This window comes from Halictus rubicundus, chromosome 1, assembly GCF_050948215.1.
Source record: "Halictus rubicundus isolate RS-2024b chromosome 1, iyHalRubi1_principal, whole genome shotgun sequence".
Taxonomy (NCBI): domain Eukaryota; kingdom Metazoa; phylum Arthropoda; class Insecta; order Hymenoptera; family Halictidae; genus Halictus; species Halictus rubicundus.
The window spans coordinates 2,699,907-2,722,523 of NC_135149.1; the positions used below are offsets into that span (position 1 = coordinate 2,699,907).

Sequence of the window (22,617 nt, forward strand, 5' to 3'; positions counted from 1 at the left end):
GTTAACCCTTCGGGGACGACGTCGGTGCATCGCACCGACCCGACAGAATATATCAAACTCTGCTACACAAGATCAAACTGTTACGATCATAAGGTCCGAATCTCCAGAAAATTAATATATCTAATACGCTCCGTCTTGCCCCGTTTGCTGGTCCAATCATAAGTTCCAATATGGAAAAGATGGAAAAATCAAACATCGTGGTGATTGCGCTCATGCCAGACAATTGACGGAACGCACACGCAAAATTCGGACAATTTCAATACGAACGCGCTCTGTCCTGTATTGCAACTGATGACTGCACTTAACACGTTTGCTGCCACCGTCATACATCTGTGACGTCCATATTCTCGCGATTTCCTCAAAGATAGTCTAATTATTTTTATACACTTCACTGTCTACGGTCGTTGTACGAAGCATAATACTTAACCCTTTGCACTCGAAGCTACTTTAACTCCGAAACGAAACATTTCTTCCGACCTAGAACATTTTTTTTTCGTGTTATACAGAGAAAAATAATGGAATTTACTCGTACAATACTGAAATGTTTAGTAATTTATTAAATACAAACAAGTTTAATACTGTACAAAATATTTTGAATAATGACAGAGCAATTTTTAAAGACTTGATGACTATCTTTTATGATATTATCTCAATATTTCGTAAAGGAGATGCTCTGGACATACTCGATAAATTGATGGCAGCGAACGCGTTGACACGATAAAATGTTGATCGTACAAAAATGCAACTGACAGTCGTCCCCGAAGGGATAACCTGGACCTATAACATAACTGGTGTTATGTTTCCCGTTGTTCTCTCGTTTGATTGGCCGATCGCAGAAAGAACCGGTGGAGTTCGACACGTCGCATCTGCGTGGCGCTCCGGCCGAGGTCGAGGCCCTGGTGCACAACATCAAAGAGGTGGCGCAGCAATTCCTCTACCACTGGAGAACGTTCCCGATCGTGCTTCCGCCGCCGCTGTCCACTTGCACGGAACCGGAAGACACGCTCGCCAGGAAGAAGCACCATCTGAGGGACCTGTTCGTCGCGCCCAGCTTCGACGAGCTGGATTCGGTGGCCGTCGACAGCAAGGGCGAACCCAGGAGATTGACCAAGAAACAGCTGGAGAGCATCAGCAAGCGAGGGTAGGTTTTCCGGCGAATCCACCGATCCGTTTACTCCATCGTCCGTTCGTTGCGACGCGTCCCCTCCGACTGCAATCGGATACGTCCTCGATCCACAAAAGTTGCACAAGTTCCGCTAATTGTGTTCCATCGAATCGTCGAGGATTCCCTATTACTCGCGATATTCCCGATACTCCCGATTCGATCCGCCAGCGTCTTTCTCTCTCGCTGCGCAACCATTGCATTGGGTGAACCATCCATCTTCCTCGGTGTCCCTCGATCAGGGCTCGAAACGATCATTACAAGACAGTTTTCAAGTCCCGCCCTCGAAAAATGCTTCTCCAAACACGACACCAGTAGCGAGCGTATTGCGTAGAGTTAGAATTTAGCGATTCTGATTCAGGTATACCGCACAGGTATGTAAGTACAACACGCTTCTGTTCCACGATAGAAAATTGCCGATACGAATAGAATATACGAAGCTGTAGCACCGTTTACGTTAGTCTATCTGTCCCGTGTCAAGGTGTATGTACCGCGCGCTGTAGCGTAGGTAGTTTAGCGTATAAAAGACAATTGAAAAGGAAAACGTCCCGATCGAACCGAACCGAACCGAACCGAACCGAACCGAACCGCACCGCTCGGTTATCCCCCCACCGTCCTTATGAAAGATAAGGGCCTCTCGTACCTCCGTTCTGTGCAACACGGATATTCTAACGATTTTTGTAAAGCTTTCAGAAGGAGAAGTACGGAAAACCGAAGAAGCTGAATGCCACTCAATTGGAGAGCATTCGAAGATGCGGGTATGTCATGCATCAGCGTCACACAATATTCACCGAACGACAGATCGATAGTCTCTCTCGTGGCAGTGACTTAGAGACTGGAATCGCTCGTTCTCGTGACCTTTGACGACGGACTCCGGGTTCCCTCCGCAAAGCTAAATAGACGAAATTGTAGCACCAAGACTCTACCGTACAGCATGATCGTTGTTTTGTCGTGGTACCGTGCACCACCGCACCTGACTCGCCTTGACGCGAAATCGATACAAGCACAGAAAATAAGACAAAAAAAAATAACGAGATAACGCCAAACGCAACGCGAACAGCATACCGTTGAACGGGATGACCCTGCTTTGTCACAAAAAGGTTCAGCTTTTCTCCTTGCGTTGGTGGATCGCTCGAAACCGAAGAAGCGTCGACTACCTTCGCTCGCAAGAATCCACTGTCGAGCGTTGCGATACGCAGGGTGATTCTGGGTGTTTTCTTTTTTTTTTTGCTATAGTCCACACAGCTTGCCGTAAATCTTTTATTTTCATAGCTAACTTTGCTGTACATAGTCGTTCGCCGAACCCTTTTTCCTTTGTAACCTCTTAGCGTGCTTGCAATCTAGTCGATTGGTTTTGGTTTTACCAATGTGTGGATAGACGAGGATTGTTAATAGCTTGTTAGCGTTACACGCCACGGGGAAGAAACGCACTATAACGTCACGGGGGAGGAGGAGGAGGCGGAGGAGGAGGAGAAGGAGGAGGATGAGGAGGTTTCATTGAAACAACACGTCCCCAACATATTCTTCCCTCTTCTCGTCTTTCGTATTCCCAGCAAACAAAAAATAGAAAGAAAGAAACCGCAAACCCACTCGTGTATGTGAATGTTGTTTCGTTTACGAGCATAGAGAACCAGTAGATTCGTGTCGCTTCCATGCCCGAGCGTGAACCAACTTGACGATTCGTTCGTTTTTCAGGGAGTTCGAAGTCGACTCGATAAACTTCGCCGGACAGACCCATCGATGGAGATTGAGCGGTTTACTGCAACGTGGGCGGGACAGGAGACGGGATGCTCTGCTTCGGGACCTCGCTTTGGCCACCAGGTTCATCGTGGTCACGGCGAAAGCCAGGCTGGTGTCCCACTGTTTCAGCGTTTCGCAGTCTCTGAAGGCGTTCTTGACCGGCCTGTTGCGACTTCTTGGTAACTAAAATTCTCGACCTCCCCCAAAATTTTGTGATCGTTCCCGGAAAACAATGTTGATCCGTCCCTAACTTTTCTCTAGACATCATAATCGGCGTACCGTCGCTTCAGGCGCATAATCTTGATGCGAAGATCAGGGAAGAACGTTGTCGCTACTTGGTCGCCGAGCTGGTGTGTAGGGTGAGTAACGCGGAGCAACGCGGATCTCGTTAAACGATATCGAATTCGATGGGAATTGGAAATATTTTTGTCACAGCCGGAATACGAGGACTCGCTCGAATTGCTGTGCGGATTCGTCCGGAAACAGCTTCGACGTGCAACTATGGAAAAGTTCGAGGTGGAGAGGGAATTGTCGCAACTTTTACCGATCCCGGTTCCATTTGTGTTCGGGACGCCCGGAGGAGCGGTTGTCGACCTTAGATTATTTAGCAGAGACATTATCAGAAAAGCTTTACCGATTCTAGTTGCTATTTCGGAGAGAGAGACACGAGGCTGGTTTCTGCATTTCAGAGAAAGACTGATATCGGAGTTGAGAGCACGGAAAAAGCCGGACGAAGAGATCGAAAAAGTATGGCTTTCGAACGAATTTCCAAACAACAAAGTGTATATGTATCCTCTCTTTTTGATCCTTTTTACGAGAAACGTCTTTTCCCCCTGTTCGCAGGAAGTCAACGAAGCAGTTATGCGAGAGTACCTTCAAAGAGTCTTTTCTAATATTTTGTCGCACCCGGACATACACGATCTTGGTAACGGAATTGCTCAGCTGTTGGTACAGCAGGCGCAATCGGTCGTGCTGATGCACCGAGCGGTAGAAACGGTGCAACGAAAGTTGTTGCAGACCAAAGAATCCCTGAGACGTCATATCGAAAACGAACACCCGGTACTCTCGCGAATAGAGCCTTGGATGCGCGACAGAATGAGAGAGGTGGAGGAAAAGTTCATAGATGAATGCGAGTGGAGCGCTCACGAGGAAGCTCTGACCCTCTGTACCAATCAGAATTTACAGCAGACGGTCTACTTTCTAAATCGCGACTTAACATTCATGAAAGAGGTATCTAGAACGATCTCTGTCTGTCTTTCGACGTAAAAGCATTCTTTCGGAAGAATACTTTCGTACTGATTGTTTTGCGTTTGCTTCGTCAGAGGGAGCCGGTTTTATTGAAAGAGCTGCGAAAAGTTAAAACGCCTACAAGAAGCTTCCAATGGCCGACTCAAATATGGCTTCCAAAGAACTGGATCGTCAGGCGAAATTTCCAGGGACAGTCGGAAATTATACCAACGGTGCTGAGCAACACTCCGACGTCTATTACAACGCCCCGAGCAGATCCCAGTCAACCGGTCTTTTTGGTCGAGAGAGAAATAGTTCACACGACCACGACGAGGTATGTACCGATGCTCGAGATCATACGCCGAATCAACGTCACAGATTTTTTTGAACGCGCGATCATGCCCGGAACAGATGGCCTATGTGGCGCTGGATAAACTACGTAGCCAGGACATGGTGTTGGACTTGGAACGCGATGTTCCTGTTGGGCGTAGCAGTGCCGTGGTGTTGTCCGGTCTCCATCAGGGCCTTGTTGCTCGTGCAACCGTTTACCCCCGATCTGGAATTGAGTCAGCTGAACGGCACCTTGTTCCCCAGAAAATCTTCTCAAATGCCCACCCTCTGTTCTCGATTGATCGCGCTTTGGAGACACATTAGCAAAAGTCGGACACATTTCGAAACGGAACCTGACACCGGTAAGTCCAATACGTGGACGCATACTTCTGAAAATTCTTCTACGATAATTATACTTGTGTCGTACAATGAACGCTGTCCAACAGGATTTATTGGCAAAGGAATGACGAGGCATTTGAACAGACTGTGGAACTACGGCGTCAAGGGACTGCTAGGAACACTTGTAATATTATTTGTTTTTCCTGTTGTTTGTATACTAACGAGTCTGGGATCGCTTCTTGTTGCGCTCACCGCGGTTTTGTGGTTCGTTCACGATCTGTAACATCTTGAATATTATCGGGCTCGTATCGGAAGCGCCTAACTTTTAAAACATGATTTTAGGATGCCTATAATTACCCTGGCGTTGCACTCGTTCATGGCGCTTATAATGGACCTTGATAGTCCCGAACCAAGTAGGAATCGATACTTAGTCATTATGGAGGCGTTAGTTTGGAATATCGGCATTCAAGGATGTCTACAGCCGGTCGCAGCGTTAATCGTAGCTCTTCTTTTCTGCCCCATCATTTCTTTCCTGATACTTACAGGTATCGTACATACATACATACATACATACATACATACATACATACATACATACATACATACAACTATGGCAAATTTCACTCGAAGTACTATACGTTCGCCCAGTGGATAGAAATTCTGTCGTTCTGTTTGATCTAGTTTCTGTGATACGTTACTGGATCAGAGTGTTCTGGGACACGGTTATGTTTCATTTAGTAATAAAGAACAGGGGCCGCATACCCGCCAGCGACAGCTTCGTAGTGAAACGAATAGCTGGGCCAGGATTAACGTCCGATTACTATTATCAAGTACGTGATCGTGTAATCGTGTGATCGTACCCCGTATACGTCAGATGAATTCCGAAGAGATACTTATTCACTGTTCTTCTCTGTTGGTTTCGTTTCTAGATTAGGCCAGAACAGGCACTAGCCGCGTTCGAAGCGAAACTGGAGCTCGACGAGTTGCTGGCTTTCCAGCAAGAGACGGAACGATTGATCACTCAGCCGCAGAGAGACTTCACGCAGTTCGTCGAAGCTTGTTTTGGCCCGTTCGCCGCTAGTCTAGCCAAAACGAAGGATCCGTACAGATCGCTCGAAAAGGAAGCCAAAGATCTAATCGCCGTGTTACACGAGAAACTCGACAGACGTAGGAAGAATTTGCAAACGGGTCTCGGTATGGTTGTGAGAAGTAAAATAAAGCTCACTACCTTCGACTTGAAGGTAATTGCTCATGGTGTTCTAGAATGTTTTCGTTCTCTATGACGTTACATTCGGAATTGAAGGGATTTTTTCGCAATGGTGCAGGTAGTGATACAACAGGGAGCACTCATGTTAGAACGCCTCTATCCTACTCACGTATTCGCGAGATTATCAGGAAACGAGGAAGATTTTTGGGAGAACAAAGGGTTGAGCGTTGGCGACTGGGCCGGCTTGGCTGGCCTAATGTACGCGGACATTTTCAGTTTGAACTTTCTACAACCTCTCGACGACGCGGACACCAAGTTCCGACTGGAACCGCACCCTGGGGTTGATTTGTCGCGTTACACCGACATGGTTCACAGCACCGAACTCGGCGGTACCAACGGCCCGGACTTGTTGGGAGCGGTGTACGCGCCACGCGGCAATATACAGGTTTACAGTCCTTACTTGGAAGTTGCGGCGTTCAATCCGCGAGCCAAACAAACCAGCAATAGTAGAAAATCGGAGAAACGAAGGTAAATGAAACAGAAGTGGTATGCACATATGTATGTATATGTACGTAGTCCGTCAAATTGTTTGAAGTGTCCTGTACAAGTGTACGGTTTTATTCGCAGCGATACCGGAGGGCTGTTAACGTCGACGCGAATCAAACGGCGAACAACCTCGACGAACGGTGTCACGGAAGCACGCTGGCAGCCATGGAAGCGGCAGATTCGCCCTTACAGCGCGGAGAAATTGCAAATTCCTCTTCCTATCCCGCATCCGGCTCACATAGCTGTTACCATTCACAACCGCGACTCCGAGAATCCGATTCCGCTGGATTCGGAGCTCTGTCAAAACATCCTGAGAGCGATCGAAGAGTCGCCCGGCGAAATGTCCACCGAGTACGTTAGCCGTTACAGAGGAGGAGCAGCAGATTCCAGTTTCGATTCTGTCGCGTCGCAGTCATCGGTTTCGATCGAGACTGGTTTGGACAAAGACAACGACACCCAGGAGACCACCAACACCGAAAAAGAGAGCGAAACTTATCACTGGACGTTATCAAATTGGGGAGGTGGTATAACCAGAAGAAGAAACAATTCTGGTTCCATTAAAGTCGATTTAGCATCGCCAGAAGATGTTACTCTGGACACGGACACCACCAGAGTGATGTTCAGTACCTACGGGACAACTGTTTAAGTTTAAATCGCTATTACATCAGGTAAATTATATATTATACATAGAAATGATATATACATAATAGGTGCGAATAGAAGACGACTAAAGATAAGACAGAGGCCGGTATATGATAACGTTAGGTACGATCATTTTGCCCGTATATAATTTCATAATATAAATTTGCATTTATTTATTTAAATTTTAACCGCGTACCGTATCGTACGAGGTAGATTAAGTGTACGTTTTTTGGCTCGAAGTTTAATTTATCGAAACCCTTTTCTATGCATCTATCTATTTTAATTGGAAACAAGGACGTGAAGCATAACGCGCTCTCATCAGTTCGATTTAGTTATACTGATTGTACATTGTTTGAACGTCATTTGAACTTCGACAAAGTTACATTTAAGAACAACGAATAAGTAAGAGCTTCATTCTACTTTCAACTTTCTTGTTACCGTATCACAGACTACGGTATCGAACCACATCACAACACCATAGTGATATTTAGGTGAATCCATCACAGAGAATTATTCAGGTCATTATACATCCGAGTTTTTTAAACTAATTCAGAAAGATACATCACGCGTAGGCATAGTAATTACAGTAAGTATCCAAATGAAACGTAGTAAAATTTTAATCGATCTACATGGTATTATTATGTATTATTAACTGTGCATTGCTACCGTTTTCAATGCAACGTGGATGCTATTTTTCGTGCCTAATCAAACATCTATTGAATCTACCTTAACTAGTTGACCAGGAAGGACGATTAGCTTTCATTCGCTAATTTATCTGCTGGAAAATTCATCGATTCAATTCTGTTACAATATCTAGAGTAGCATAGATGAAATATTGATTTTATTCATTTTTAATTGTGCTTTCACGGGTGTTCCTGATTGAGAAATTAATCCGTGATTATTTCTAAGAGAATTAAGTTTTTATGAAAATTAAGTGAATTCCTGTGGTCGATATAATCGTAAGTATATAGAATGCTCATCTGCAAAGTCTGGGATGTCATTACAGATTCATAACTTTTCTGTACACAGATCATAAACAGAGTCAAATAAGTAGAATTTTAGTATGTGAACGATCGACTCCATTAAAAAGCCTCTTTAAATATATGTTACAAGAAATTATACAAATATTCGTATTAATATATTGTACATAGATAGTTTAATTGTATAAATAAACTTGTAATGTAACGATACTTCAAACACATTTTCTTGTTGCTTACGGTAAAAGACATTTTAATAAGTAAAGAAACGTTCGCTTTCATTCTCTCTCTCTCTCTCTCTCTCTCTCTCTCTCTCTCTCTCTCTCTCTCTCTTCTCTCTCTCCCTCTCTCTCTCTCTCTCTCTCTCTCTCTCTATCTATCTATCTATCTATCTATCTATATATCTCTATATCTCTATTTCTATCTCTATCTCTTTCTCTTTCAATATTTACATTATTCATGTGAAATAAATCTGTAGGGTTACTTCATTCTGAATTGTTCAGAAAGTTTGAAGCTGCCAATAGATATATTAAACACATCGGTTGAGAATCATTCCTTAATACTATTTCAGTCATATCATAGACAAGGAATTATCTATCGTTGACCATTAAATTATTTGACTTCGTTCGTACTTCTAAACAGATAATCCGTTGTTATGCGTACAAAAACTCATCGGTGAAAATTTGAATGGCCAAACATTTTTGTAATCTTATACGACTATGATCTAAGTTAATTTTACGTATTATTGTCGACGTACATATTCATTTAACGATTATTATATCGCATACTTTGATGTTCAACTTGTTTGTACGACGCAAGATACAATGTTTTCCGCAGTATTGATAACATAAAAACATTCTATGGAAATATAAATTACATCATATACGAAAAGCGAACATTATAGTGTTTCGAATTTTGGATGTGCATTCATTGAAACATGTAGCAATGCGTGTATGCGTACAGTTGCAGAGTCACGCAATCTAAAACGTTCTTAATTAACAACAGGCGCAATGTATCGTAAGAAATCGTTTATATATTTGGATCGTGACGTTGACAGACTCTCGTTTCGATACAATCGAATTAAAAAACATAGGATTTTAAAATAATAAAACTTTTCTGACTTTCAGATAGGTACATCTTTTGAGTTTAAGGTCATACATCTTACAGATTGCAATTGACGAGATATTTGAAAAAATACTTTCTGACATCAAGTGGAAATATTTACGATAGGTATTTGAGTCTAGATGTCGTAAACCATAGGAACCGTTATTAAAAGTGATAATAATTATACAATTGTCATTTTTGACCAGTCTTTGTTTGCCGACAAGCCAAACTAACTAGTAGTTAAGAATTTAAGCGCTCCATTTTGAAATGAAAGGCACATTTTGGAAATTGCCTCTGCATTTACTAATATAATGCACAAGTCCATCCAATGGAAAACATCCGATGAAGATGATATTATAGTTTGAACAACTATATGGTTAATATTTGCATAATATCCATCCAGGAGTGCTCAATATTAATGTGAATCTATAAGTGTGTCTAATGGCAAACATAATAAAGCAATATACAATAAAAGTAAGAAACCTATTTTAACAAAAGGACACGCATGGGTGTAATATTTCTTACGTTATACTTCAAAATTAATCGCGTATCGTCAAAAGAAGGTTCTTTTGAAATATTGTACTGATCTCTATTATATAAACGTTCTGACTTCTTATTCTTTTACTTTAGAAAATCGTTAATTTGAAAGCACAAGAACTGCACCTGTTAATTCTTTGAAACAAAGTTTCGATATTAGCTTTACTATTAGCGATTGTAATTCAACTGTTGTAGAAAACATGTTACCCAATCTTTTAATGGCTATGTAAACGAGAACTTGTATAAATTTTGAAAACTGCATGTTTTAAAGGATTAAAAACATATATTTACTAAGGCAAACGATTTTAAAACAGAGAGGTTTAAAGTAGAGTACCTCACGAACGTTATAACTTCTTACGGAGTGAAATCGACACAAGAGTGAACAGAAAACGAGTAGTATGTATTGTAATAGTTTTGAAAAGAGTAGACCGAAACTAGTATCATGAATATAGCATTAATCAAACATGCATTCGTACAAACCAAATATGTATTATTTTCATATAATGTAAAGGCATTATATTTTTATCGGTCCGATGAATGATTCGCATTTAGTTTATGTCTAAGTCTGCATTAGTGTATTACAAGACTTTAGTTAAGTACTCCTTAGGCAAGAAAATAATTGTACAAAAGCAAATAAGTTAAGAATGGAATAGACAGAATGTATTTGCAATACTACTGGAACCAGTAAACGTCTTGAGATCATTATTAGCTGTCGATTTGCCCTAGATGAAATTTAAATTGCGCGAAGGTACATACGTTGTATGTATGTACTCGCAAGAGTCCTATGTTTTTCTGGCTTAAGGTTTTACTTTAATTGTCACTATTACAATGGGACACGCGTATAAAACTATGAATAATCCAAAGACATACTTGAATATGAATAATATTAGCTATATGGCTTTACAGTTTATTGCAAAGTGTTTCTTTCCCATTTAGAGTTATTTACAGGAAAATCGTGGGATATATATATATAGAGAATTGTCATGCTTGATTAAATATTGTATGTAGCTTTTTTCTCGATATTATCATAATTTTTTTGTATACATTAAACATAAGTGTGATGAAAAACTGCCTACATACATTATCATCCGAATCCTTCTTATAATATTCTGTATATTCACAGAAAAGTGTTCAATATTCTTTCGCATTGATATAGTATCATTTGAAATGTACGAATAGTCGAGTTACTTAAAATTGCGATTTACAAAAAGATACAATGTATATTGCATATCGGTCTGTATTCATTTTCAATTTTATAATATTACAATTTCAAATAATCTTCTGGCAAAAAGTGGTCCTCGTAAAAAATTAATATGCATCGCTCGATTTGTGTCGTTAGCAAAATGTGTTGAGCGTATTCATTTCTAATTGGTTCCGGGTAAACGCTTTGATTCGCAGTATCTACATGCATAATTGCGCATGCTCTTAGATGTTGTACATATACATTTTGTATTTGTGTCTTGACAAAAAAAAATCTAAATTCTATGACGATTTTGTCAAGCTTTATAAAACGAAATGTTTTATAAAATCTTGGTGCGAAAGCGACCAATGTACTTATGTATATAACATAGATTTTACTGCGTTTTGTATGAGTGGAGGGGGACGGGGGAGAAAGTGAACCGCTTGTAAATATATGTACGCGACAAGCCAGTGTTAAACGTTGCATATCGCAGTTTACAAATCTCGAAACGTGGTCGGACAAATTTCCAACGATCGTCATCAAGGAAAACCAATGAAGCTGACCGTACTCAATACAGGTATATCTATACGTATGTATCGAAATCGCCGCAAGAAGGCGATAAGAGATGATTCATACACGCAACATTTGCGATAACGAAACTTCATTAACGATAAGAAAAACGTGTCAGACGTATAGAAAATTCTGTTACAGAAAGTCGAAGTTGTGAAACACGGCGTAAGATCATTGGACATGGGAGTGAAGTAGTTTGGAAGTAAGCATGCTGTAGAAGTGAAAGTGAGAGTGCATCGAGTCGTATTGTTTTATCGAAACTACGTAATTGTTGAGCCGAGCCTGCGACGCGTAAAACAAGGCTACATAGCTTACTTTTACAATAGAACAAAAATTTTTCAAAGAGATACGGTTTACTGTATCCGGTGTGTTTCGTATACATATATTCATGTCAGAAGAACGTTTCGTGCACAATCACGAGAAACTCGTAGAACCATGGAAAAGATGTAATCGAAGAAATATACACGATAAAACATCGAATCGCGTAGATACATAGCAAGAAATAAATTGACAACCGAGTTCTCTTTGCCTCTCTCTCTGTCTCTCTGATTCGAAAGGAAATACGTTACTGAAAACAAAGGATACGCATATCTACATATGCCGCATAACCGGTATAATATTTCGGGACACACAGAGCCCAGGGGGGCAGAGACACAGCAGTCGGTTTTCGCGAAAGGCGCAGTTACACGTTGCTAAAGTTGACTCCGACGAGAACGTAGCACAGAGTCGGAACTCGATTGGAGTCGAATGTGCAGAATCGATCGTTGCATTTTCGACAGTCGCGCTTCCCTCTCTCCCTCGCCCCTCTCGACAGAAGAGCAACGACAACGGCGAACGCATTTCGCGCGGCACACGAGAGAAAAAATGTTCGAGTCGATAGAGTGGACGACTCGCTGATTTTTTTTGGACCAGCGCACACCGGCTTTCGGTGCGAGAGTGCGTGTTTACGTGCGAGCGAACCAAAACATCAATGACCTTGAAAGAAGAGCAATCACGTGACCAGAAGAGTAGCCCACGGATTGGACAGATTCGAGGCGCATATAATGTGTATTGCGCCGTGCGCGCCCTGCGTCCCGCATTCCGTGTCCGATAGATGGTAGAGAGGTTTGTCTAAGAGGGGAAAAGGGGCAAAAGACAGACTACGCGACGGCAACGACGACGACGGCGACGACGAGGACGACGGGAAAGACGAGAAAGACGAGAGAGAGAGTGCCGTTCGCCCGTACGTCCGTGTGTGTGCGCGCGCGTTGCTCGCTTGTGTGTTGTCCCAAGATGAAGTCCGACTCTAAACCTTTGTTGACAGCTCAGGCGGAAAAGGCGAATCATTACACGTAAGTAAGCGGCCGCCGGGCCGGTCGCGTGCTACGTGAAAAAAAGTGAGAGAATAGGAAAAATTGGAAGCCAAAAAGTGCGTGATTCAAAGTGGAGTGCAAACGAAAAGAGTATCGTTAATAAATATACGTGCACAAAAAAATATATATCTATATATGTATATATATATATACACGTGTATATGTAAATGAATATACTAGAAAAAATATATATATAAAAAGTAAAATAAAATAAAATAAAAAAAAAACGAAAGAGAAAGAACGGAAAAAAGAGAGAGGGAGGGCCGCGAGCAGCGCGGCATCAACTCGCGCGTCAAAAAACGCCACGAAATAATGTGTAGCTCTGTGGATTCGCATTCCAGATACTTGAAGGAATTTCGCGTCGAACAATGTCCCCTCTTTATACAGCGCAAATGCACACAACACCGACCCTTCACGTGCTTCAACTGGCACTTTATGAACCAGCGGAGGCGCAGACCGGTGAGAAAGAGGGACCGCACCTTCAACTATAGCGCCGATAATTATTGCACCAAGTACGACGAGACCACCGGCATATGTCCAGATGGAGACGAGTGAGTATACATCTGTCTTGACCGTTGCGACCGACTTCTCGTTATCCGATGGATCCTTCCATCTTACGTTATGCTACTACATAAATACGCGATGCTCGTGACAAAACCATAGATTTAGATACTTCTCGCGTCAAACCGTGCTCGGTCGACCATTAATACGTTACGGCTCCTCCTATTCCGCCGTATCTGTTCCCCTTTAAACCTCGTTAGCTTCTTATGTGGAACATTGCTCGATTGATCTCTCGCGCGCGCGCGCCATTTATTCATTGTTTCGCCTTCTCGTAACCACTGGATGCGTTGTAGTACACCGTACGGGTAGAAATACGTGTACGGTCGAATCGTGTATACATATTTTAATATAGCTTTCCCCGCTCTTGGTAAAGCGGTGAACGCGGTATTTTCGTGCGTGGACAAGAATCGCGCGTGAACGCGTCGTCTTCTTTCGCGCTGAATGGAACCGTTTTCGTCGGCTAATCGATGCGTGTTCAGGGAAAAAACAGCCGCTCCGTGGTGGTGAGTTTCTTTGTGTCGTTGACACGCGTGTGCTGTAACTGTAACATGTAATATGCATCTGCGTGGTAACGCGTAACGACGTAACGTCTCGACGAGAATAACCTATGTAACGAAGAGGAGGCCAATTTCGACGTAACTTTCGAGGACACGCGCGCGCACGCGTGCCTCGCTCCCTGCTGGACTGTGCGTTTGCTTGTGTGCGCTTGCGCGTGCGCGCTCGTCTTCAAACATAAGTAAATACGTGCACGCTTGCCTCCTCCCCCCCTCTCTCTCTCTCTGTATGTATAAGTGTCGAGATCCAAACTCTTTGAAAACATTACTGCTGCTGCTGCTGCTGCACTCGCATGTCGGATTTGTATACAACCAGAAAAGATAGAATGGAATCGATAGGCTCCTATTATATGTTTATTATGCATTTTCTTCAGAGACTTTTGTAATCGTTGTTCTACTCTCAAAAAATGCTTTGCTTGCTTTGTAAGTTAGTTCATGACGCACCGTAGGATTAACGAAAATTCGTACGAACACCTCTCAGAATTCCTCTCTCTCTCTCTCTCTCTCTCTCTCTCTCTCTCTCTCTCTCTCTCTCTCTCTCTCCCCCTCCTCGCACGCGCGCGCGTGCGCGCGCATACACACACACAAAGCGACACGCACGTTATTATGTTACACCGCGCTGGTAAACAAACACATTCAAGTATGCATGTGAATGGTCGTGAAAAGAGAATCGTAAAGATAGTAGGACTCTCCTATTCCTAGATATGTTAAAACGGTTCGAATTACAATGTGTAAACATACGAACGTGTTCGATCGCTGATTATAAAATTCTGAATCCAAGTATTGCATAACCCTTCGTAATCTTTCGCTTACTCATAGCCAGAGTTCACGAATAAATCCAGCTGTACAGAATGACATATACCTTTGGTTTCTTCTTTTTTATTTGACCTGTCGGTAACGGACTCGTTGTTCTTTCCCCCGCTCGATTCATCAACCCCTTTCTTGCGATCGTAATCGACATCCATTGATCCACTGATTACCTGGTCTCTCGTTTGTTAATGAAATTTGAGTTAACTGACGTAACGAACAGTTTCTAGAGTTATATATAGATTTTTTGGATTCGATTACCGAGATGAGAACACGCAAATAAATTTGACCCGAATTCTGTGATTCTGCAGAGTGAACGGAAAAAAATATTTAATAAAAATCAACATTAACGAATAAATGGAAGAGTCAGAGTCGAAGCCCACTTTGTTCCTCCGAATTCGTTTCTTTCCTTGAATTACCTTCCAATTACATACTCGTTACGTAAAACATTATTTAAATTAATCCGAGTGAAAGCTGAAAAATGAAATTACGGAAACGCGTTGTAAATCATGCTCGCATCGGCGCGAGAACGTATGCTTACATGCTGCAACCGCCATTGCTTGCGATAGAATTTAACTACCGTCGACGTCGGCTGCTAACCTGTTGTCATCCATTGTAGATAAACCCCACGGTAGCCATAGACAGAAATTTCTCTATGGATTCCAATATAGCTTTCATTTATTTTCCTTGCCACGTATTCTATTGTACTCCCTTGAACGTTCTATACATTTCGATGTATTCTTTTAGTTTATTAATCGCAATCGCAATCGTGTCCTCTATCTATGTATACATATGGCGAGTGCAAAACGGAATGAAACGAAAATTATGGAAATGACCGCATTTACAACATCGTGGTTATTGACTCTGATTTATTCAGTTCCAGATATCTACACACCATTTGACACAGAATTTAGGTCAACTCTTTCATTTATCTTATTGTTAATTAATTCCTCGATGGTCGAATCGTCTTTTGTAAATAATTAATTATTTATTGGAGTACAAATTGAGAATAGAAACGAGAAAATGAAAAATGTTAAATGAAATCGAGGAAAATTGCGGGAAAAGGATCATCAATAAAATAGATAAGATATCGCCAAGAAACGTTAATTGCTGCACTTGTCTAATTTTGTATTATATCGCTCTTACGAGAGATTAGACAGACGACTGTCGTGGTTTGTTATCGATTCACAAATTAATCGAATTTTTAGAATGGATTTTTTTAAAAATAGAAACGCGGCAAAAACGAAATTTTAAGAATATAACGAAAAAGTAAGCGGTTTCTGTTTGCTAGGGATCGAGCGTTATTACCTTCAACATGTGCTGAAAGTTTACGTTTAATTTTTTTTTAACGACTTCACGATAGGACGAATTGATAACACTACTTTCTGTTAAACATAGTTCAGAGCTATTATCAAAGTGTTTTTGTATTTTAATTCAAGAAACGCAGATAGTAAGTGTAATCTTAATTATGATAATTGATGCTTCACACTCTAATTGTATACTATTGAATTGAAATTAGTGTTAGAAGTTGTACTTTGTGGACTAGAATTCCTGTTTTGTCGATAGGCATCCATTTTCAATTGTTCAAATCAAAGAAGCACCAAAATATCACAGTACATGTTTTCATAAATCAGTAACCATTTTTCTGTATTTCTGACTTACATTGCAGCTTGCACTCTCCTTATAATGTATCTATAAAGTTCTATCAACTCGTGACTATGATGCTAGTTAATAATAAACTATGCATTATTCTTCAGATAATTTCTATAATATGTCTTTTTTGTTTAACAGGTGTCCATTTCTTCACCGCACTGCTGGAGACACAGAACGACGTTACCACTTACGTTATTACAAGACTTGCATGTGTGTCCATGACACGGACACGCGTGGATTCTGTGTCAAAAATGGACCTCATTGTGCCTTTGCGCACGGCAATCACGATCTTCGTCCACCTGTCTACGACATCAAAGAGATACAGGCACTCGAAAATCCTGATTCTGATCCCAATTCGTCGTCGAACGGACCAAACATACTCGATAAGGAAAGGAATTTAATGAATGAAGATCCAAAGTGGCAGGATACAAATTATGTACTCAGTAACTATAAGACAGAGCCTTGCAAACGTCCACCAAGACTTTGCCGTCAGGGTTATGCTTGTCCGCAATATCACAATAGCAAAGATAAAAGACGTAGTCCGCGAAAATATAAATATCGGTGAGTAATTGTTAATCATATTGTACATGAGAAATCGTGTTAGGGCGATTGCTAAGTAACCAATGTTTCAGATCAACACCGTGTCCGAATGTAAAGCACGGAGAAGAATGGGGTGAACCAGGAAATTGTGAACAGGGAGACGCTTGTACGTACTGCCATACGCGTACGGAACAGCAGTTTCATCCTGAAATATACAAATCCACTAAATGCAATGACGTGCAGCAAGCTGGTTACTGTCCCCGCGGAGTCTTCTGTGCATTCGCACATGTCGACCGTGAGTGTACTCTCATAAATCGTACGTAAAACACTTATTATTACCTTAGTAAGTTGAAAAGTTCTTTTCACATTTCTTTTCGCTTTGGCCGCTTATGAAACAGCTAATCGTTTCTCGTAAGCTGTCTCACCCTGCAATGGCACACTGATTTTCGCTGTTGCATTGCAAAATGGTCGCAGACATCAACATTTTTCAGGGTTTACCCTCGAACAAGGTCTCTGTGACTTGTATTGTACAATAGCTCGTGAAAAACAAAGTGGGACAATTGACATACTTTGCTCGTAAGGTTGATCTTAAAGCCTAAATCTTGTAGTGGTCGAAGAAAACAGCATGCCTTTGCAGGACCAAAGCAACAGCTGAAGCACCTTCTTATGATTTACTAACAGACAAACGCGCGCTTCTATTACAAAAGGCAAAGACATTTCAGCGTTTAATTGTCTTTGCGAGTTGTATTTAATAGATGTAGGCCTTTCGTAAATGATAAACTTAGTATTCAAAATTGCTTCTCAAAATTGATATATTGGGACGTTGGTATGGTGTGCTGATGGAGCAGTGTTGCCAACAGAAGAAATGAGCCTGGCGAGGGACATGGCGGTACCTATAGATTGTGGCACCAATCTGGCAGATATTCTCAGTAACGCGCTTCCACCTGACAAGCGCAGTCATGAAAAAGATAAACCACTTAGCGATAGCAGTGTAAGTTTGTAAACCGTGTCGCGCGTTAACGCGAAGATAATTCATTGAAATCAGCAGAGACGCTCATCGAAAGTTTCAATTGTAGAATGGAAGCGGTGAAGTATCAGAGTCAGCAAGTACCAGTAGCATTGGTAGCAACAGTTCGCACAGTAAAGCTCCTGGTGCTCAACTTCATAACTCGAATTCCAATACTGCTGTAAATACTTCGAATCAACAGAAGCTAAGCATACTCTACAATCCTAGTTCTCTTCTTCAGGTTGTAAGTTTTACCTTCTACACAGTACAGTAAAGTAAAGTAGTCGATGCTTCGAACTGTCGAGAACGGTTTAACAGCGAGTTTTCAAATTATTGAACAGGGCGAAATTCGAAAACAAATGGTTGCTATAGATAGCGATCCTTTATTAACAAAAGCTGAGAAGGCTCAGCAAAAACAAAGTTTATACATTGCTTATAGTTTAAATGGAACTTTGGGCAGTCATTCCTTAGCAACTACCGTATCACCACTTTCAAGTTCATTTTATCCGAACGATACCGTTGAATCTGTAGTAGGTAAGTTGTACAGAGAAAGGTTGGTTAGGGTCTCTCTCTCTCTCTCTCTCTCTCTCTCTCTCTCTCTCTCTCTCTCTCTCTCTCTCTTTCTTTCTTTCTTTCTTTCTTTCTTTTTTTTTCTGTCGTTCTTTCTTTCTTTCTTTCTTTCTGACTTTTTTCTGTTTGACTTTTTGACTTTTTGATGTGTGTAATTAATTTGCCTTGGACTTTCAGGGAATGCATTAGACGAGTTGCATTTAGATGATCCTTTAAATTTAGTTGAATCAATTCATAGGGATACTAATTCACCAATTAGCAATTCAATATCAGCAGGCCTAGCAAGTTCTGGATTATTGGGGAGCTCGGCTCCAGTTAATATTCCTGGAATGGCTGATCGTTCGTTTCCTACCAATTTTTCACCGTCTACATCCAGCCCGCTTCAGCAATTACATTCAGCAAGTTTTCTTACTGGGTCCAGGTTTTCTCATCAAGATTCTATGGAATCGGTAAATGAAAACTTTGTTCGAATTAAAAAGTTGTTATCGCTAAACGTTGTTGTTGTTCGAACTTGTTATTTATTTTTTTTTTTTCAATTGATTTCAGACAATGCCATTTATGAATCAAGTATCAGATCCATTTAGCAATCATATCTCACAACTTAGCAGTTCAGCTTCTAAACTTAGTGGATTTAATAGTAGCTTATTTGATTTTACGAATCAAGGAATGTCTCCATCTCGTACACAACCTCTCCCAGCATCTCCGTTGGTCAATGCATTTTCAATCAGTCCTAGTAATACAGGATCTTTATCCGAGGTTAGACGTTCCCCCAATTTTTTAAATCAAACGTTCATTATGCTATCGAAGGATCGACCGGTAGAACGGCCAATTTATGGGTAAATCGTTTTTCGTAGGTACAAAGGCTTAGAGAAGAATTAACATCGAGCCGCGCTCAATTAGCCACATGGGAGGAAAGAATTAACCAAGCCAGAACAGCTTGCACCGCGTGGCAAATAGAAACCGAGGAAGCTACGAGTAGAGCAAGAATCGCTGAACAGCAGAGAGACGAAGTAAGTAGCCCATTTTCAACGTTAGAACCATCAGAAGCTTTGAAATGACCGATCTCAGATTTCTACAATTTCTTTTTGATACCACTTAAAGTACGTAATTTGGTCGATCGGTGCTTTCAGTGTTAATTGACAATCAGTCGATAATATATTATGTACTGTCTGTACGTCGCGACATCGTAATTATTCCGATGTGACTTGTATCCATAAATATATCCATATGATCGACAGGCCTTATTGAAAATGAAAGCCTTAACGGCAGAAAACGAAGCGTCCAGCGGCGGTGGCCCTTACCTTCATACATTGAGAAGAACAAACGAACTCAGATCGTTATCGATAGCTGCTTTAAAGACGATTCAATCGCAGCTACGCTCGGATCTCGAAGAGGTGGAAAAGGTAAAGCAAAGTTGTCACGCCGGTTTGAATAGCTGGTATATCAAGCGATTCTCAAATAATTACTAGTTTATCCAAGAGGATGCGAAAACGTTCATTTCTAACTACTACTACTACTACTACTACTACTACTGCTACTAGTACTACTACTATTACTACTACTGCTACTATTACTACTACTACTATTACTACTACTACTACTACTACTACTACTACTACTACTACTACTGCTACTAGTACTACTACTATTACTACTACTGCTACTATTACTACTACTACTATTACTACTACTACTACTACTACTACTACTACTACTACTACTACTACTACTACTACTACTACTACTACTACTACTACTACTACTACTACTACTATTACTACTACTACTACTACTACTACTATTACTATTACTACTACTACTACTATTACTATTACTGCTACTACTACTATTTCTACTACTACCTCATCTTCATTCCGTTATTCTCTTTATACTTATATACATATGCAGTAGGCTCCCGTATAATGCGGTCAAAAGATTTCTAGCGTTCCCATACAACGCGACGAAAAAATTACTTGGAAAGTTCGTATAAATGTATAATATCTGGTAGTGTAATAGAGTCTTAAAAAGGAAATATTTGGTCTCGTTATACGGGAGTAGTAGGAATGTTTTAATCGGCGCGATGCACACGAATCTACTCTATATATGTTTTCTTTAGTTAATCCAGAAACGTTTCAAATTAACTTTTTATAGCATTTTTAGTAGTATAATGAATGTTTGCAACCAGCTCAATTAATGGGAACAGTATAGGTAGTTGAGTCGTTGCCGTTACAGGTGCTGTACAGAGAAACGGCAACAAAGTGCATGGTTTGTGAGGAACAAAATCGCACTGTTACCCTCTCACCCTGTAATCACTACGTGGTCTGCTCGACGTGCGCTCCAAATCAACGAGAGTGCCCGTACTGCCAGACTCCGGTTGTCTCCACGAGTTAGGTCTGAAATACTTTGTTAGAATTCCCCATTGTTATAATTGCCGCAGTTTCTCAGTAACAAGAACAAATTTATCTCCGATGCTTCGATGTGTGTGTGTGTGTGTGAGAGAGAGAGAGAGAGGGAGAGAGAGAGAGAACGAGAGCGAGAGAGGAGCGTTAGAAAAACTTCAGACACACGAAATCAGTACTTTGAAATCAACACAATGATGGTATACACACATGTAAGAGAATTTTGAAGAATTCTTCGCTGCGATGTAAACGCACGATCGCAATAGAGGAGAGAGAGACGAAACAAATTACAGCAATATTATAATTTGACTATCGCCAAAGTTAATACGGATGTGATATAAGACTTCGTGAACGTAGTCTCTATTTGTCATACTTCTTGTGTCAACAGTCATTACCTGCTATATAGCTTGTCTACAAAGATTCTGACGTCACATCCTTTGTATTAAGAAAAACGCATATTATTGATCTTGAAATGGAAAAGAATACCTTTATTATTATTTAATATATAATTCAAAATACATTTATTAGCCAGGGTGCTAGCTGGAATAGTTAGCATTTATATAAACCAGGTATGTGTATCGGTTACACAACGTGTTGTAAAGCGAAAAAGAAAATGATATATAATCGGAATGATGACGGACAAAGTTTTGGGACCTCTAAAATATATATTTGTTTAAAGGAAAATTGTAATATCATGATTAAACGCAACAAAAATGACACTGTCCCTCACGTAACGTTTACGGGATGATTTTCTTCGATTGCTACTGAGCTGTTAAACGTATGTCACGTCCAATGATATTTCTATTGTATTTAAAACTATATTTAAATAGGATCTTTCAATTGACTTGTACTGATTATAATGACGCAAACAAGTATTAACAAATTTTATATGTTTGGTTGAGAAGGTAGTATTGATGATATCTCTTACTATAAGAATATATATGATTTCTAGGTTTTTTATATAAAATAATAAAATTGCTCATATTTATAACGAGACAGAAATTGGGATATTCGTAACGACGAGTGAGAAAATAATACATTGAACGATATCGTTGTTCCGACAAGTGAAAGAGAGAGAAAGAGACGATACATGTATTATTTCGAGGTTCTGACGTTCTTGTCATTTTATTAATTCTTTTTTTTCTTTCTTTTTCTTAGATACGCATAGATATTTTTTCACTTTTTGTAATTTCTATAAAACATACTTAAACTATAATTCACAGAAAAAACAAATTTTTTTATACTTTAGATACATCGAACGGTATGATATAATAGTTAACAAATTTTTCTATAAATATGCTTTTCTTTCTTTCTTTTCATAGCTGGTAACATTTTCATTATAATACGTAGTCTACTATACATTTCATGCTTTTTTCTGTATATGTAGTACAGGTTTACTTTTTAAATCTTTAAGTATGCTTAATATATACAACTGCATTACATATACTTATCGAAGAAATTGAAACACTAAATTATATAGTGTGTGATAATAATGAAAGAATGTTATCTACGACGAGAATACATTTACTAAACTAAATTTAACTCAATATTTGTGTTGTAAGTTTTTACATTTTAGGTATAAGATAATTATGAATATTTAGGATTTTTCAATTT

General features: G+C 40.4%; 2 protein-coding genes across 12 annotated transcripts in view; both read left to right on the top strand.

Moving 5' to 3' along the window:
• The window catches only part of LOC143352420 (uncharacterized), a 58,431-nt gene extending 47,562 nt beyond the window's left edge, over positions 1-10,869 (top strand). For 2 of the 3 annotated variants that reach the window (XM_076784894.1, XM_076784902.1), the window contains exons 3-16: positions 837-1,141; positions 1,849-1,920; positions 2,858-3,081; positions 3,164-3,261; positions 3,338-3,649; positions 3,746-4,132; positions 4,225-4,463; positions 4,541-4,821; positions 4,906-5,062; positions 5,141-5,343; positions 5,480-5,628; positions 5,728-6,039; positions 6,124-6,533; positions 6,633-10,869. In XM_076784894.1, coding sequence (XP_076641009.1) covers positions 837-1,141; positions 1,849-1,920; positions 2,858-3,081; positions 3,164-3,261; positions 3,338-3,649; positions 3,746-4,132; positions 4,225-4,463; positions 4,541-4,821; positions 4,906-5,062; positions 5,141-5,343; positions 5,480-5,628; positions 5,728-6,039; positions 6,124-6,533; positions 6,633-7,197 — 3,714 coding nt within the window. In that variant the 3' untranslated portion in view covers positions 7,198-10,869. The remainder of the gene's footprint in view (positions 1-836; positions 1,142-1,848; positions 1,921-2,857; positions 3,082-3,163; positions 3,262-3,337; positions 3,650-3,745; positions 4,133-4,224; positions 4,464-4,540; positions 4,822-4,905; positions 5,063-5,140; positions 5,344-5,479; positions 5,629-5,727; positions 6,040-6,123; positions 6,534-6,632) is intronic. The other variant, XM_076784911.1, reaches the window with a different exon arrangement.
• Positions 10,870-12,759: 1,890 nt separating this feature from the next.
• Positions 12,760-22,548, top strand: Unk (RING finger protein unk). Of its 9 annotated transcripts, none has more exons than XM_076784924.1 (12): positions 12,760-12,892; positions 13,255-13,464; positions 16,627-17,049; positions 17,121-17,344; positions 17,877-18,019; positions 18,105-18,278; positions 18,376-18,568; positions 18,782-19,053; positions 19,151-19,360; positions 19,459-19,614; positions 19,843-20,007; positions 20,837-22,548. In XM_076784924.1, the coding sequence occupies exons 1-12, from the start codon at positions 12,834-12,836 to the stop codon at positions 20,993-20,995; spliced, it is 2,388 nt and encodes a 795-aa protein (XP_076641039.1). In that variant the 5' UTR covers positions 12,760-12,833; the 3' UTR covers positions 20,996-22,548. The 9 variants fall into 9 exon arrangements, with proteins under 9 accessions (XP_076641039.1, XP_076641049.1, XP_076641057.1 ...); XM_076784934.1 differs by having other exon boundaries at positions 18,105-18,275; XM_076784942.1 differs by having other exon boundaries at positions 17,889-18,019.
• The last annotated feature ends 69 nt before the right edge of the window (positions 22,549-22,617 follow it).

Coding starts and splice junctions, on each gene's coding strand:
- Unk (XM_076784924.1), top strand. CDS start 12,834: ATGAAGTCCGACTCTAAACCTTTGTTGACAGCTCAGGCGGAAAAGGCG. Junction 18,020..18,104: donor AACCACTTAGCGATAGCAGT/GTAAGTTTGTAA, acceptor TTTCAATTGTAG/AATGGAAGCGGTGAAGTATC. Junction 18,279..18,375: donor CTAGTTCTCTTCTTCAGGTT/GTAAGTTTTACC, acceptor ATTATTGAACAG/GGCGAAATTCGAAAACAAAT.